The sequence below is a fragment of the Nansenia antarctica genome, assembly GCF_963989245.1.
Source record: "Nansenia antarctica genome assembly, chromosome: 8".
Classification (NCBI taxonomy): Eukaryota; Metazoa; Chordata; class Actinopteri; order Argentiniformes; family Microstomatidae; genus Nansenia; species Nansenia antarctica.
Window position 1 is genome coordinate 43,771,399 of NC_137678.1, and position 18,539 is coordinate 43,789,937.

Sequence of the window (18,539 nt, forward strand, 5' to 3'; positions counted from 1 at the left end):
TGTCACATGCAAAACTCGATCTGCCTCCAAGTTACAGTCCTGTAGAAGTCGTGAGTCATCCGTCTGACGGGCGACCTCGTGTGTCTGCTTATTCTAGATTTCTTTCATTTTCCACTTTCATTTTCTCTCTCTATGTCTCTCTGGTAGAGATCTGAAGTTGGACAATGTTCTGTTGGACTCTGAGGGTCATATCAAGATAGCAGACTTTGGCATGTGTAAGGAGAACATGGACGAGCCCACGCGGACCTCCACGTTCTGCGGGACCCCCGACTACATCGCCCCCGAGGTGACTGCCATGTCCTCATCGAAAACAAAATGTAGACGTGCCTCAGATCATGGACCGCAGCAACTTTCACTGTTTGTGACAAACGGGTCAACGATGGTTCTCGTTCTCAATTACCACCTCACGGCAATCGCAGAACCTCTCAGTCTAAATGCATTTGGTTGTATTTATTTATTTGACATTTTGGGCATTTAGCAGACGCCTTATTCCAAAGCGATTTTACAATCGATACGTTTGACTAAGTAAGTGAATCATCAATCCACCGGTCGTAGCAGGGAAAAGTAATCTAGTTCAGGCCAGTGGCCATTGGCAGGCGTCACGCTAGAAGAAGAAAGTGTTTTATATTGTGTGAGTGGCCGGGCTGAGAGGATGGTGTCATACTGACGTGTGTGTTGGTCGGTGTGTAGATCCTGCTGGGTCAGAAGTACGGCAACTCAGTGGACTGGTGGTCCTTCGGGGTGCTGCTGTATGAGATGCTGATAGGCCAGTCGCCGTTCCACGGGCGGGATGAGGAGGAGCTGTTCCAGTCCATCCGCACGGACGACCCCTGCTACCCCCGCTGGCTCCCCAAGGACGCACGAGACATCCTCATCAAGGTGTTTGGGGGTGGGGGGGGGGCTGCAATATTGTCTTTTCTTTGACTCACTTAAATAAAACGAAACGCACTTGAGATGCGTCTTGCTCAATTACTGTTAATTACTGTCAATTACTCCATGACAAACTTTACTTTGACACTTTCCACTTTTCAAGTCAACCGTATCAAGTGGAAAAGATCAAGAGTGTTTTTCGTTTGCAGCTGTTTGTGCGGGAGCCGGAGCGGAGGCTGGGGGTGAAGGGGAACATCCGTCAGCACTGCTTCTTCAAAGACACAGACTGGAATTCCCTGGAGAAACGGCTGGTGGAGCCGCCCTTCAGGCCGACCGTGGTACGTCTAACATCAGATAGCGGGAGATAATACAGAGCTGAGAAGTATGCGTGTGTTGTGTGTATTCCTATGTGGGCATACACCCGTGTGTGTGTCCGCGCCCACCAATGTCACCCAATTTCAAGTCAAACGAGAGACGTAAAAATAATAAACGCTCTTGTTGCCTTCTCTGATATTGAACACTAGCACCTCGGACAAGGATTCACGTTGGTAAGAAATAAGCAGGAAAATGCTTTAAAACAGTGACGACTAAGCATGCACCACTAAATTCACTACTGTGCCAAAACATAACTAGGCCTGTCAGCTTCATGAAGGCCAGAAAGACGACCTCAAATCAACACGCTCATCAACACGCTCATCAACAGGCTCACATCACCTACATACCTGGCCAGACCGCACCTTCCTCGCTCACGCTGGCTCACAGATACTCACACACACACACACACACACACACACACACACACACACACACACACACACAAATGGGTGGTGCAGTAGCCACGGCCATTACATAGGGCAGTAGGCCAGTAGGCCAACCAGGACATAGCACCTGCTTGGTGGTGGTGGTGGTACACCAATACATCCCCTGTCCTCCTCATCTGCAGGGCCGTGTGTGCGCGTGTGTGTGCGCGCGTGTGTGTGCGCATGTTTGTTATGTAACACTGTCCTTTCCTGCCCTTACAGAAATCCCCCAGCGACTGCAGCAATTTTGACAAGGAGTTTATCAACGAGAAGCCCAGACTGTCGTGTGCCGACCGCACGCTCATCAACAGCGTGGACCAGACCATGTTCGACAACTTCTCCTTCGTCAACCCCGGGATGGCCCGCATCCCGCACGGGCCCTGAACGCCATCCTCCAACCTCCCAGCAACCTACCAGCAACCTCCCAACAACCTCCCTCCAACCTCCCAACAACCTCCCAACAACCTCCCAACAACCTCCCTCCAACCTCCCAACAACCTCCCTCCAACCTCCCAACAACCTCCCAACAACCTCCCTCCAACCTCTCAACAACCTCCCAACAACCTCCCAACAACCTCCCAACAACCTCCCTCCAACCTCCCAACAACCTCCCTCCAACCTCCCAACAACCTCCCAACAACCTCCCAGCAACCTCCCTCCAACCTCCCAACAACCTCCCTCCAACCTCCCTCCAACCTCCCAACAACCTCCCAACAACCTACCAGCAACCTCCCAACAACCTCCCTCCAACCTCCCTCCAACCTCCCAACAACCTCCCAACAACCTCCCAACAACCTCCCTCCAACCTCCCAACAACCTCCCAACAACCTCCCAACAACCTCCCAACAACCTCCCAACAACCTCCCAACAACCTCCCTCCAACCTCCCAACAACCTCCCAACAACCTCCCAACAACCTCCCAACAACCTCCCAACAACCTCCCTCCAACCTCCCAACAACCTCCCTCCAACCTCCCAACAACCTCCCAACAACCTCCCTCCAACCTCCCAACAACCTCCCTCCAACCTCCCAACAACCTCCCAACAACCTCCCAACAACCTCCCTCCAACCTCCCAACAACCTCCCAACAACCTCCCAACAACCTCCCTCCAACCTACCAACAACCTCCCAACAACCTCCCAACAACCTCCCAACAACCTCCCAACAACCTCCCTCCAACCTCCCAACAACCTCCCTCCAACCTCCCTCCAACCTCCCTCCAACCTCCCAACAACCTCCCAACAACCTCCCAACAACCTCCCTCCAACCTACCAACAACCTCCCAACAACCTCCCAACAACCTCCCAACAACCTCCCAGCAACCTACCAGCAACCCATCGACCACCAGTTACCACAACCCATCACAGAGAAAGGAGCCCATGATAGCCAGCTTACCGGTCATTAGCCAACCTAACCACGACCTGGTGATAACCCATCCCGCTCCGCACCTCAGACCATCACACCCAGGGGAACAGAGGTGCAGAGAGGATGATACGTATAGAGAGGATGTCTACAACAGAGTACCTCACTACCTAAATTCCCCTCAGCGGAACTCTGAGACTCTATTCCACCCCCACCCCCACACTACACCACCACCACCCCACACCACTCCCACCCGACACCACCCCTCCCCCACACCACACCCACCCCACTACCCTACACCACCCCCTCCCCCACACCACCCCCACCCCACCCCACCCACACCAAGGTTTTGGTCCATATGAACTGCTGGTTGATATAACCATATTGTCTATCTGATAGATCAAATGTCCATGTACTTTTGAAGGTGTATTAGTTTGTTTTGTGTATGAGCCACAGCTTGTATAGCATCTTAAAATGTGTCATTGATATGGCTCAAAACATGGTAGATTAGTCTAGTCCATTGTATTAGCATGGATTGGACTGGTTCAAGTGTACTGAGTGAAATTAATGGTTTATGTTTACATGTATTTTATCATTGCCACATCTAAAGTGTTTGACGAAGTGATTCTTATCAGATACTAGACTCTGCAGTTTGGGTTTCTTTGTATCCTGTACATTAAAATAGGATTTTTTTTTTGTAAATACCCTCTCCTCTTATGTGTTTGTGCTTCACTGTGTTTATGAATGAATGAATGAATGAATGGACTTTATTGTCATTGCTACAGTACAGGTACCAAACAACGAAATTTAGGAGGGGTGGCTCCCCTGGTGTTAGGAAAGGGAAAAAAATAAAATAAAATAACTTTTAGAAAAAAAAGTCACAAGAAGGGAAGGAGCTGGTTTACATAAATAAAGGCTATGTACACTATCCACTGTACAGACAGACGACTAGGGTTGTCATATTGCACAATAGTATTATTCCACATTTATTTAAAGTGTCGCAGTTTGCAGGCTTGAAATGTACATGTTTGTGCCTCAGCACTACACCTGATTTCTTCAGTCCAGCAGCTGCCATCAATCCGTCCAGACTGTCCAGGGCCCTGAACCTAGGTCTTTGCTGTGTTCAGGGCCTGGACGGCCCTGTGGTAGAAGCTGTTCCTCAGTCTGTTTGTCCTTGCGCCCAAGGTCCTGAACCGCCTTTTCGAGGGCAGCCTGGTAAAGTGTTCGTACCCAGGGTGGGTCGGGTCCCTGGAGATCTTGGAGGCCTTCCTGAGACAGCGTGTGTTGTACAGCTCTTCCAGAGAGGGGAGGGGGGCGCCGGTGATCTTCTGTGCTGTTCTCACGACTCTCTGTAGCGCATTTCTCTCCGCTGTTGTGCAGCTGGAGAACCAGTTGCAGATGCCGTAGGTGAGGATGCTCTCCACTGCGCCGCGGTAGAAGGTCACCAGTATCTCCTGCTTGCTGTGTTCCTTCCTGAGGACTCTCAGGGTGTATAGCCGCTGTTGTGCCCTCTTGATGGTGTCTTTTGTGTTGTCCTTCCAGGTCAGGTCATCCCGCATGTGCATCCCCAGGAATCGGAGGGTCGAGACTCTCTCCACGCTCTCTCCGTCGATGAGCAGGGGCTGGATCTCGGACTTTTTCCTCCTGAAGTCTACGATGATTTCCTGGGTCTTTGACTTGTTCAGCAGCAGGTTGTTAACCTTGCACAGCTTGCTCAGTTGCTCTACCTCATCCCTGTACGCCGCCTCGTCCCCCCCCGAGATGCATCCCACCACGGTGGTGTCGTCTGCAAACTTATGTCAGATAGAGAGAGTGAGGCCACAGACCAAAAACAGGTCAGACACACAGCGTTGGGTGTACAACACCACCTTTATCCAGTCATTCAGCTACTCTACCCTGTATGCAATAGATGCTATATTAGGCTTTATATATACGGTATGTTACCCTACCTAACAGTCGTTTATACATGCTAATTATACAGTTGTACACTATATGGAGGTAACAGTTCTCCCTAGGTTGATCAATGGCAGTGCCTTCTCTCCTCAGTTTAGCTACAGCCACAGTACATTCGAGAGCACACACCCAATAGAGCTCTCAGGTCTTCTGACGCTGGTTTTCTCTGTGTACCACATGTACAAAAGAAGACATTTGGTGAGGCTGCATCCTCATTTTATGCACCCTAAATTATGGAATGCACTGCCAGTTTACATATGTTCAAGTCAAAAAGTAAAAACCCAGCTTTTTAATGTTGCCTTTAAATGACTAAATAATTAAATTAAGATTATATAATGATTAAAGCACTTTGAGCTGCAACGTTTGCAGGAAAAGCGCTAAACAAATAAAGTTATTATTATTATTATTCACCTGTAGCCTACTGGGTATCTGTATTTGATCTGCCTAAAAAACATACAAATACCTCTCTCTCTAATCTGTGGTCGGTCATCACCATAATCCTGTTAGATAAACAACTTCTTCTTCCTCTTTCCCAGGCACCTTGGCAACAGTGCCACATGAACATCAGCAAAGGAGCTCATTATTCAGATGTATTTACTTATACAGTACCAGTTCAATTGAATGGGGAAGTCAGTGTGTCCAAACTTTTGACTGGTACTGTATATTCATTACGGGACTCATTTCAGTCTTGGTTTAGAATGTTTGGAGATATCTAAGTGAAACCCCTCAATACCTCAATTACCCTCAGCCCCTGACGGTCTTTGCATGTCTTCAGGGCCGGTTCTAGGCATAGGCCAAATAGACGGTCGCCTAGGGGGTCAAATGCCTGGCCAAGGAACACCCCAAAAAAACGCCTCTTGCGTGACGTATTACGTAAAAACGGTGACAACAATCAGTCACAAAGTAAGAAGACAGTGCATGCTTAAATCTACCAACAGATGTGATGGATCTAATGTTAACTGGTAAATTATTCCAATCAGCTAGTCTAAAGCATTACCTCACTGTCTTCATCATTTTCCCTGGTCACCTGGAAACACGAAGAATCCAGCAGGAGTTTTATTCAATTGCAGGTATGTGATTGTTATATATAAACCCCTCAAAAAAAGTTCAGAAACGCTTTTCTTGTTGATTATTCCTTCCCTTTAATAATACAAATTGGTATTGTATTTTATATCGTTGGAAAGCCTGATTGGTCACCTTTATAATGAGGTACAACTTGTAAGGATCATACATTCATGGAATGAGTAACACAGCGAAACGTGTGGGTAGCGGCCTAAAAAAAATGGCAAAATCCCCTGCAATATTCTTCTATTGGTATTCACTCTCGTTTTGAGCTTCAAGTGCTGGCAGGTGTATGTCAGTCACAGGTGTGTGACTGGCACCTGAATGGCACCTAATTGACAGGAATGATATTCTGGGGCCAGTGACGATCCCATATCTCCAGAATCTGGGACCTAACTCCATCCTCCATGATGACAACGCTCGCCCCCATAGAGCCAGGATCACAGAGCACCTCCAGTATTTGGGAGTGGAGAGGGTGGAATGGCCTGCCGTGAGTCCAGACCTCAACCCAATTGAACACTTGTGGGGTCAGCTTGGGCGTGCTGTACGTGCCAGAGTGACCAACGCAACCATGTTGGCTGACTTGCGGCAAATCCTAGTTGAGGAATGGGATGCCGTCCCACAGCAGTGTGTGACCAGGCTGGTGACCAGCATGAGGAGGAGGTGCCAAGCTGTTGTGACTGCGTATGGATCTTCCACACACTACTGAGGTCCCTGACAATGTAAAATGTATAAAGTGTAAAAATTGCCAATATGTGTAGTTTTTTCCTTATTACTGTGGGAGTGTGCAATCATCCAATCCTCCAAGCAACTCAAAACGAGAGTGAATACCAACAGAAGAATATAGGGGATTTCGGCAAATATTTTTGGGGCGCTACCCACACGTTTAGCTGTGTTGCTCATTCCACGAATACATGATCCTTACAAATACAGTACCTCGTTGTAAAGGTGACTAATCAGGCTTTCCAATGACATAAAATACAATACCAATTGATATTATTAAAGGGGAGGAATAATCAACAAAAAAAGCGTTTGCGAACTTTTTTTGAGGGGTTTATGTTAAAATAGATGTAAAGTAGCCTACAGGACAAGCGTCTGTATTAACTTGATCCTCTCCTCCAGGCTTCCCCAATGTTCTAGGTGCAATAGACTGTACCGTTGTGCGCATTAAGGCACCATCTGGACCTGTGGAGGCAGACTATGTAAATCGGAAATGTTTCCATAGTCTAAATATACAGGTATGTCCATACACTGTCATGCAGAATGGTAATGACTGCTTTTAGATCAAATGTGCACATCTGTGCTAAGATTAAATTAGTTTTGATGTGAACACTCAGTTATGTGTAACAATGTATCTGCCAAGCAAAGTGTGCCACATGATTGAAGGTCTCCCTCTATGCGGTCAGATGATCTGCGAAGCAAATTGCCTGATTTCCAACATTGAAGCCAAATGGCCTGGCTCTGACCATGACTCACGAATCTTTCAAGCATCATCAATAGCACAGAGGTTTGCACAAGGCAAGAGAATCCTATTACTTTCCAAGTTTCACTTAATGTATTTGAAGCTGAAGAATGTCATGCATATGTAACCAATACTTCTATTCTATAGGGCAGTTTAATGGAGTTCTGCTTGGAGACAGAGGCTATCCCTGTATGCCACACTTGCTGACTCCCTACCCAGAACCTGCAACCCAAGCAGAGAGGGCCTTCAACCATGCCCACAACAAAACCAGGGCAATAATTGAGATGTGCTTTGGGCAACTGAAGTCTAGGTTTCAGTGCCTGAAAAGCCTCAGGGTCACCCCCGCCAGGGCCTGTGACATCACAGTAGCCTGTGCAGTCTTGCACAATATTGCCGTCATACGCCGTGAGAGACTTCCCCCAATGTTGCCGGAGGAACAATGGGAAGATGTCGCGCTACGCATTGAACCCATGGATGGAAGAACTGTGCGGAACCATTAGAAAGACAGCTATTTCTCTATTGTATTAATGGTCACTTTTGTTTGAGTTCATCCTTTTATTTAAAAGCTTAGCATTTAAGACAAAAAAGCATGTCAATTTTCTTTTGAATTTATTTATTTATTCATTCTGTTGTCTCTGTTCACGCTGTGAAGACAAACAAAAGAAACATTACATTACTGTGTCAGAGTAGCAGACCATCTAGATGTAATAGCATAGCAATATGAGTAGTTACTTACTTCAGTACTTGGTGTAGTTGGTTGGTCCTGCAAAAAAGGTGTTGGTTTTACATCATTTAAAGAATGCAGATGCAGACACATCCAAAACTTTCCACATTAAATGGTGTCCTCCTCCAGCGCCCTAGACGTGCTGGGGCCATCTCCCTGCAAATACAAAACACTGCAGTTAAAAGCAAAAGAAAGAATTGCATAAGATGCATGGTATTTTTGCTAAGCAAGGACGACTCACACAGGTCGTCATCTTCTAGCTCTTGAGGAGGATCAATCAGTCTAATTATGCGTCTCTTCACTGAAAGATAAAGGCTCATTAGTTTTTGCCATTGAGAGACTGATCTGTTGAGGAAGAGCAGTAGATAATACCTTGCACATATTGAGGCACGTTGCCTTGGGGAGGGACGTCTGATGAGGCCCCCCCCCCTCTATTCCCTCAATCAGTGGTCGGCCCCGGTTCTGCCCGAGGACTCGCTCCTCCGCAGGGGTGAGGTCCTGCGGTGGAGGTCCCCCACCAGTGGCAGCGGCGTCAGCCACTTTTTTTTGTCTCTAAAAAGGTACATATTTCCAGAACAACTACTTGACCAAGGACATTTCATTATAGGCTACTTATCACCTTGGAACAATTTTTATATTTTACTTTGACTTGCCAGGTGCGACCCTCGCCACTGGGATGGCTCCTGTTGAGATGTAACAGAATAATTAATATAAGCCAAGGGTTACTACATTTCACATTTACATGACATGTTTGCCATTAGCAGAAGCCTTCATCCAAAGTGACACATACATTTCTCTAAATAAGTGAATCATCTATCCGTCAGTAATCATGAGAAGAAGTAATCTATGCCAACACAGTCTATGGTCATTGGCAGTTACAATGCTAGAAGAACATCATTACTAGGTGAGAAAGGCTTCAAACACCTCACCCATTTAGACAATCTGGGCTCTTTATGTCTGCGTGCACGCGCCCATAGATTATTTCTAAGCCGGTGTTCTGTGAACACTGACGACACGAGGCTGATCCTCGGTCGAGGAATCACCTGAGGCTTGAATCCCAATCACGAGTTGCCTGAACGCGGCTTTTATTTTAATCACCGATATACTAATGAACGTACATGGAATACCCCTCAGATATATATCAAGTAGCCGAACAGTCAAACAGAGAAATAAAACGGCCGTTGGCTTCAACTAAACACGCGCTAAAGCTCTTACCTTCGGTCAGCACACCTGCTTAGCACACCTGCTAAAACTCCTCAGCTTTCCCGTTCCTCTTTCATGCCAAGCCTCTCGTAGTCTCCCCCGTGTCTGACAAACAGAAGTAGCCCCGTCATCTATTTAACGAAGGCTGAATGTTATTGAAAAGTTAAGTTTTTCCATGACAGACGGAATAACTAAGCTACATTTGAAGTGAGGTCTGAGGGGAACAAGACACATGGCGGGAAGAGCGAGACGCAGCTGCCTCTAACTGAAACCTGGGACACAGGGAACAGCTGGGAGTTCATTAGTCTCTTATGGAGGTGTGGTTGATGAAACGACCGTCCTGATTGGTTATCAATAATGATTGGTAAACAATTAGAATCGACCGTTGACCCAGGCTCAGGCCCTGTCCACACCTATACGTTTTTTTGATAAACGTTTTATAAACGTATATACAGGGTTCGAGTTATAAGCTGAGCTCTGTGGGGGTCTCCAAAATAACAGTGCGAAATGTTCTCATGCACGCGCGAATCATGCCCACACAGCGATGGGACTTACAAGTTTTAATTAGCTATAGGCAGTAGCGGATTAAGGTGGTCAGTGGCCCTAGGCTACTCCTTTGTGTGAGGACCCCCCGCCCCCATACACAAGCCTCCCCCCTCCCCAAAATATACAACTCACGAGCACCCTGCACACACACACCACTCATAATGCTTTACCATAAAACACTTAAACACTTTAATAACACAATAACTAATAAATAAACAAATAAATAAGTGATTTGACATTAGAAATGAATTTCTTTTTCATCTCCTGTGCAATGTGCTCTACAATCTGTGCACATGCATGATCTGATCGGTGAGTAGGGCCGACTATCGCGCCATTCATCTCATTAAGCTTCATGATTGGATTCAGTTTTGTATATGGCATCCTTTCTTTAGCCACAGTATAGGCTGCCCTGAACGAACTTGCTGTCTCCTTGTACATAATGGAAGTGAGTGCTGCTACTTTCTTAGGAAGCACTTCCTTTTGTTTAAGCTCTGCTATTTCAACAGCTCGTTTATGAGCATGACTGTCGCGGTGTATATAAATATTTTTCCGCAACTGCTTTTGAACGGGGCTACTACTGTCCCATTGATCCAGGCATCCGCCAAATGCACTCCCCACTTTTTCTCTGAAAGTAAAAGAGTCTTTGCCTCTTTACAGGCAAGGCATCCAAGGCCATCCTCATTTGCAAATAGCCAGGGGTTTCTTTTTTTCCAGGATCTCCACTGATCTTCTCCCCAGTTCTGTGGCGTTGCCTCCCCTACCTCTTCATTCTGCCCCTCATCTGAACTGTGTGTGGGTGTTGCGCGTTCAGGCCTGGTAGCAGAGTCCTCAGTAGTAGCAGCAGTAGTAGCAGCAGGGCTAACGTTAGGTGTCATAGCAGGTTTCTTTGATAAAAACACGACATTTTCTAGGCTTGATGACCCGGTCGGCAGCAGTGGCCTTTTTTTGGGCGGCATGGTAGCTACTGTATGTATATACTCCTGTATAGCTAATGAATGAATGTTTGCTTCTCAATAATAGGCTAGGTGCACGATCTCACTACTTCCTGAAAGGCAACTGGTGTCTCACTCTATTGGTTTAATTGATTAATCAGCTGTGCACTGTGTGTTCCAACGGTTTACCGCACAGCTGATTAATCAACCTTTTGCTGTTGCACAATATTCTACTGCGCCCCATGGTGTCTTGGTGGTGAAGTGCAGGCAGTCAAAGGCATACTGTCATTCACAGGAGATTAATGGTGCGCGTAGTTCTTTTGGAAAACGTGTTTATTTTACAAAATTTATAATATAAATTAAATAATATTCATTACATTGACATTTTGATCAAATAATAGTTGTGGTAATGTATTATTAGCGACCCCCACAGATTTTTGATTTTACTGCCTTCATGGGAGCTCAGAGAGCCTCAGACCATCTCTATGGGAGCTCAGCTCCCATTGGCTCCCACATAACTCGAACCCTGCGTATATAAAAATATTACCGTCCACACCAGCATGTTTATAAACAATGTCTGTGTCCACATGCATACGCATGAACGCAATATAAACGCTGTCATTGAGCATTCCACACCAGTAGTCGGCGATATAATATTATCCCCATAGCCCCGCTGGCCAATCAGACGCCTCTGTCTCTCAATGTTCTCGATCATTAACTGTGCATTTATCTGTAAACAGGTTAAAAGTCCAGTTAACAGTGAAAGAACTAGAAGCACTTTGTTCACATCAATTTTCCTCGCTTGTGTAGCCTCGAACACCGTTGCCTGTTGTAAACATAGTAGTTACTGGTGCCAGGATATGACGTTGGAGGGAACAGCAAACAGCTGCAGTGCAGTGCGCATGATCATAGAAATCTACGCGCATGATGACGTGACGAATACAAAAAGCTCCGTCTATCTCGTCCACACGTCAAAAATATATGGCGAATATACAGCGTTTTTAAACATCTTCACTCTGGCAGGCGTTTTTAAACATCTTCGTTTTCAGAGGGCAAAAACTCGTTTGCGTCTGGACGAACCCCCCAAAACGAATATAAAAATCCACGTTTATCAAAAAAACGTATAGGTGTGGACAGGGCCTCAGTGTTCTCACAGCTTCCTATGCTAATCTAATGTGGCGGGTGGCGCCAATAGGAAAAGGGGAGGTGCCCAAAGGAAAGCACATAGGGCTCACCTTAGGGGGAACGCCTGTCACAACTCCGCCCCTGGCTCATCAGACGTCGATCAGTGAACGATTAAGAGCGCCCCTGGCTCATCAGACGTCGATCAGTGAACGATTAAGAGCGCCCCTGGATCATCAGACGTCGATCAGTGAACGATTAAGAGCGCCCCTGGATCATCAGACGTCGATCAGTGGACGATTAAGAGCGCCCCTGGCTCATCAGCCATCAATCAGTGGTGCCAGGTGTGGACGAATAAGACCGCGACTGGCTCCTACTTAAGCTCTGCTCCTGCTTCCAGTCATCGCCAGATCGTAACCACTTAATGGTTGGTTCATATGCTCGTTCCTGCTACTCTTGACGTTATCCGATACCCTAGCCTAACCCTATTCTCCCTGTTCCCCGTTAAAGGATTCCCTGCCTGCCGACCTCCTGCCTGTCTGACTACCCGCCTACCTGCCTGATCCCCTGCCTGTCTGAGTACCTGCCTACCTGCCTGACCCCCTGCCTGTCGGAGTACCTGCCTGCCTGCCTGATCCCCTGCCTGTCTGAGTACCTGCCTACCTGCCAGAAACCCTACCTGCACTACCTACCCCCAGCCGGATTCCCCTAACCCCAAACCTTATAATAAAACACTGTTATTATATTACTACCTGTTCTCCGTTGTCTGCTTCTGGGTTCCGCCTTCTGGACGTGACAGTACGATCTGGCCATGTCGAACCCAGCAGACATCGAGACAGTCCGGCAGATGGTGAACAATAACTACACCGTGTTGGAGAAACACGACTCCCTCCTACAGGAGATAGTGGGGAGGCTCCGTGACATGAGCACCACTCTGACCGGGTTCCAGGACACGGGAGCAGCCGCCGCTGCTAATGCTACACCGACCACCCCCCAGCTCCCACCCGCTCCGGTGACCCGAGAGCCCCGGGTTCCCATGCCGGATCGTTACGACGGCAAACAGGGTTGCTGCCGTTCCTTCCTCCTACAGTGTGAGCTGGTGATGGAACAACAGCCCACGTCCTTCTCCACCGACCGGGGTCGGGTTTGCCTGGTGATCGGTCTCCTCCGTGGGGCCGCTCTGGAGTGGGCATCGGCGCTGTGGGAGAGAGGGGACCCGCTCACTGCTTCCTACACCGCTTTCTCCGGCGAGATGAGGAGAATTTTCTATCACCCGGTCCGAGGACAGGACGCTTCCAAGCGCCTCCTCGCCCTCCGTCAAGACTCCCGGAGTGTCGCTGATTATGCGATTAGTTTCCGCACCCTGGCAGCTGAGAGTGGGTGGAACGATGCAGCCCTCGTTGCGGCGTTCACCGGTGGACTCGCTGAGACCATCAAGGACGAGCTGGTGTCACATCCCGAGTCCTCCGACCTGGATGGATTAATCTCCCTGGCCATCAGGGTAGATAATCGGATCTCAGAACGGAGACGTGAACGCGGAAGTCGTCTTCCCGTTAGCGTCGCCAGCCGGCGTGCTCCATCTACTTCCAACCCTAGTAGTTATTCTCGTCCCTTTCATCCCAACATCACTCCTAGAGGGGAGACGTCCTCGGATCCCGAACCGATGCAGCTTGGTCGGATGCGCCTCAGCCAGGAGGAGCGCCGCCGGCGTGTTGAAAACAACAGCTGCCTGTAATGTGGGGAGCCCGGTCATTACCTCTCCACCTGCCCCACTCGGTTGTTAAACCAGCAGGCTCGTCAGGAGAGGGGAGGACCCGAACGAGCCGTTCTGCTATCTCTGCCACTCCCTGCACCCGGACCCAGCTCAACGCCACGATCTCCGTTAAAGGTCAGTCCTCTGTGTTCCCGGCTCTCATTGACTCTGGTGCTGATGGCAATTTTATGGATGTGTCTCTGGTAGAGCAGTTAGGTCTCTCCACCAGCCCCCTAGATACACCCCTAGAGGCCATCGCTTTGGATGGCAGGCTCTTCGCCAAGGTTACGGATAGGACGGAGCCTGTGTTAATGTTACTGTCCGGCAACCACCAGGAGGAGGTGAGTTTTTTCATCACATGCACTCCCCATGCTCCCATTGTTCTGGGTCACCCCTGGCTGGCTAGACATAACCCGAATATCAACTGGGCCCATGCCAGGGTAGAGAGTTGGAGTCTCGAGTGTCATGCCACCTGCCTTCGGTCCGCTGTCTCAACTTCTGTTTCCTCCCAGGCACCCAGACCAGAGGCCCCTGACCTGTCTTCCATTCCGCCGGAGTATCGGGACCTCCAACAGGGGTTTTGCAAACAGTTAGCCCTTTCCCTACCCCCTCATCGGCCCTATGATTGCGCCATTGAATTACTGCCCGGAGCACCCCTTCCTAGCAGCCGCCTGTACAGCATCTCCAAACCCGAACGGGAGGCCATGGAGTGTTACATCAAGGACTCCCTGGCTGCTGGCCTCATCCGTCCCTCCTCCTCACCCGTGGGCGCTGGGTTCTTTTTTGTTGCTAAAAAGGACAAGACCCTGCGTCCCTGCATTGATTACCGCGGGTTGAATAATATTACCATCAAGAACTCTTACCCTTTACCCCTCATGAACTCTGCTTTCGACTCTCTCCAGGGAGCCACGGTGTTCACGAAGCTCGACCTCCGCAACGCCTACCACCTGGTTCGGATACGAGAGGGGGATGAGTGGAAGACAGGGTTCAACACTCCCTTAGGCCATTTCGAGTACCTGGTGATGCCTTTTGGCCTCACTAATGCCCCTGCGGTATTTCAGGCCTTAGTGAACGATGTCCTCAGGGACATGATAGGCCTGTTTGTCTTCGTATACCTTGATGACATTTCGATTTTTTCTAGGGACCCAGTCACCCATGTCCAGCATGTCCATCGGGTACTCCAGCGTCTCCTCGAGAACCGGCTGTTTGTTAAAAAAGAGAAGTGCGAGTTCCATGTCCCGTCGGTATCTTTCCTGGGTTACATCGTCGCTAATGGTCAGGTGAGGATGGACCCCGCTAAGGTGAGAGCAGTCCTGGAGTGGCCCGTCCCTGGTAACCGTAAGCAGCTCCAGCGATTCTTAGGGTTTGCTCATTTTTATAGGCGGTTCATCCGCAACTATAGCAGTGTCGCGGTTCCACTCACTGCTCTCACTTCCACTTCCTGCCAGTTCCGATGGACCCCCGAGGCCGAGAAGGCTTTCCTCGACCTCAAGAACCGCTTTACCTCAGCACCCATCCTCATTCAGCCGGATCCCTCCAGGCAGTTCGTGGTGGAGGCGGACACCTCGGACACCGGGGTGGGGGCTGTCCTCTCCCAACGCGCTACGGACGGTAAGGTCCATCCCTGCGCCTTCCTGTCCCACCGTCTCTCTCCGGCGGAGAGAAACTATGACGTGGGTAACCGTGAGCTGTTGGCTGTGAAGCTGGCGTTAGAGGAATGGAGGCATTGGCTGGAGGGCTCGGAACAACCCTTCCTCGTGTGGACTGACCATCGAAACCTGGAGTACATCCGCACGGCTAAACGGCTCAATTCCCGCCAGGCCAGATGGGCGCTGTTTTTTGGCCGTTTTAATTTTTCCCTCACCTTTAGGCCGGGATCCAAGAACGTGAAGCCCGATGCCCTGTCCCGCCTTTACGACAAGGAGAGTGAGACCAGCTCAGTGCCAGACACCATCATGCCGGTCACCTGCGTGGTCGCGGCCGTCACCTGGGAAATTGAGGAGGCGGTCAGGACCGCTCAGCGGGCTCAGCCCGACCCGGGAAACGGTCCTCCTGGTCGCCTGTTCGTCCCTGACACCGTGAGATCCCGGGTGCTACTATGGGCTCACGCCTCCACCCTCACCTGCCACCCTGGGGTGACTAGGACCCTGGCGTTCCTCCGCCGGCGCTTTTGGTGGCCAACCATGCCTGAGGACACCAAGGCCTTTGTGCTGGCCTGTTCTGTATGTGCCCGGAATAAGTCTTCTAACCAGCCCAGTTCGGGCCTACTGCGTCCTCTGCCCATTCCCCGTCGCCCCTGGTCCCATGTGGCCCTGGATTTCGTTTCGGGTCTGCCCATGTCTGACGGCATGACGGTGATTTTGACTGTGGTTGACCGCTTTAGTAAATTTGCCCACTTTTTGCCCCTGCCCAAGCTTCCTTCCGCCAGGGAGACGGCGGATCTGTTGGTGAGAGAGGTGTTCCGGCCCCACGGCCTACCCACTGACGTGGTGTCTGATCGGGGACCACAGTTCACCTCGGCGGTCTGGAAGGCTTTCTGCTCCGGGCTGGGGGCATCCATCAGCCTGACCTCAGGGTTCCATCCCCAAACCAACGGTCAGGCGGAGAGGGCCAACCAGAAGCTGGAGTCCACCCTGCGCTGCTTGGTGTCTGCCAACCCTACTACCTGGGCAACCCAATTACCGTGGGTGGAGTACGCCCACAACACCCTGGCTACCTCGGCCACAGGTATGTCACCCTTTCAGTGCCTTTACGGCTATCAGCCTCCCCTGTTCCCTTCCCAGGAGGAGGAGATCCTGGTCCCGTCCGTCCAGGCTCACCTCCGCCGCTGCCATAGGACCTGGCATCGGGCCCGTGCCACCCTTCTTCGGGCATCGGAGCGTTACCAACGACAGGCCAACCGTCGGCGCATCCCTGCTCCCAATTATGCCCCCGGGGACAAGGTATGGCTATCCACAAAATACCTACCACTAAGGACTGAATCCAGGAAGTTGTCCCAGAGGTTCATTGGTCCCTTCACCATTGAGCGGGTGATCAACCCCATGGTCATGCGTCTCAAGCTTCCCCGTACCCTCCGTGTCCATCCCTCCTTCCATGTTTCCCTCCTCAAACCTGTGTCCTCCAGTCCCCTGTCTCCTCCAGTTCCCGACCCACCCCCCCCCAGGATTATTGATGACCTCCCTGCCTACACCGTCCACCGCCTCTTGGATTCTCGTAGCCGTGGTCGAGGGTTCCAGTACCTGGTGGACTGGGAGGGCTATGGTCCTGAGGAGAGGTGCTGGGTCCCTCGGCAACAGATCCTCGACCCTAGGCTCATCCAGGACTTCCACCGCCGACACCCCGGCAAGCCTGGTGGTCCGCCCAGAGGCGTCCGTCGGAGGGGGGATACTGTCACAACTCCGCCCCTGGCTCATCAGACGTCGATCAGTGAACAATTAAGAGCGCCCCTGGCTCATCAGACGTCGATCAGTGAACGATTAAGAGCGCCCCTGGATCATCAGACGTCGATCAGTGAACGATTAAGAGCGCCCCTGGATCATCAGACGTCGATCAGTGGACGATTAAGAGTGCCCCTGGCTCATCAGCCATCAATCAGTGGTGCCAGGTGTGGACGAATAAGACCGCGACTGGCTCCTACTTAAGCTCTGCTCCTGCTTCCAGTCATCGCCAGATCGTAACCACTTAATGGTTGGTTCATATGCTCGTTCCTGCTACTCTTGACGTTATCCGATACCCTAGCCTAACCCTATTCTCCCTGTTCCCCGTTAAAGGATTCCCTGCCTGCCGACCTCCTGCCTGTCTGACTACCCGCCTACCTGCCTGATCCCCTGCCTGTCTGAGTACCTGCCTACCTGCCTGACCCCCTGCCTGTCGGAGTACCTGCCTGCCTGCCTGATCCCCTGCCTGTCTGAGTACCTGCCTACCTGCCAGAAACCCTACCTGCACTACCTACCCCCAGCCGGATTCCCCTAACCCCAAACCTTATAATAAAACACTGTTATTATATTACTACCTGTTCTCCGTTGTCTGCTTCTGGGTTCCGCCTTCTGGACGTGACAACGCCAGAGCGCAGCCGTGTGATCAGGTCGGAGGTGAGGTAGTTGCACACCTTACTCCATGCTGACAGGCAGAGATCAAGAGGTAGGCCACTGCCTATGGCTATTTTCTGTGCGTAGCGTTTTATATTATTTCTTTGATTGTATGTAATATTGATTGTGTGATGTATTACAGGTCACCTACTTCCCTGCTGGGTTGAAGGCGGCTGGTAGTCGCTGGTAGGACGCTGCCATCGACGTACCAGGTATTTTAAAGTATTCGTCATGTAAATTGAATCATTATGTATTTTAATATGTCGGTAATAGTGTTTTAAGATTGTTCATTTGTGTTTCCTCCAGAGCATCAGTGCGGCCAGCTGCTCTTGCCGTGAGACGTTTTGTTTGATTATAGTTATAGTCTAGTCCGCCTGGGCAAGTGTGCCGGTAGCGGGGCGGACTAGTTTTTCTTTTTTGTTTGTTTGTTTGTTTGTTTATTTGTTATTTAAATCCGCTTTTCCCCCACCATTGCCACTTCACCGGGTTAATCCCAGTTCGACCATCAGGGCAGGTTTGAGTGTGCTATATTTATAGATGATTGCAGTGAATCCTATTACGTGTGTAAACTTGTTCACCCAGAGTGTCAAAGTATTTCCCTATGGTGTGCAGTGAACAACCCTTTTCTACAGTGTGTAGCCTATGGTGTGCAGTGAATATAA

The 18,539-nt window shown here is 49.9% G+C and overlaps 1 protein-coding gene across 1 annotated transcript in view; it reads left to right on the top strand.

Moving 5' to 3' along the window:
• prkcq (protein kinase C, theta) overlaps positions 1–2,054 on the top strand; it is a gene marked incomplete at both ends in the record, with an annotated part of 10,868 nt that extends 8,814 nt beyond the window's left edge. The window contains 4 exons of the mRNA XM_080538656.1: positions 148–286; positions 691–879; positions 1,080–1,208; positions 1,893–2,054. Of these exons, the coding sequence (XP_080394782.1) occupies positions 148–286; positions 691–879; positions 1,080–1,208; positions 1,893–2,054 (619 nt within the window). The remainder of the gene's footprint in view (positions 1–147; positions 287–690; positions 880–1,079; positions 1,209–1,892) is intronic.
• Positions 2,055–18,539: the final 16,485 nt, after the last annotated feature.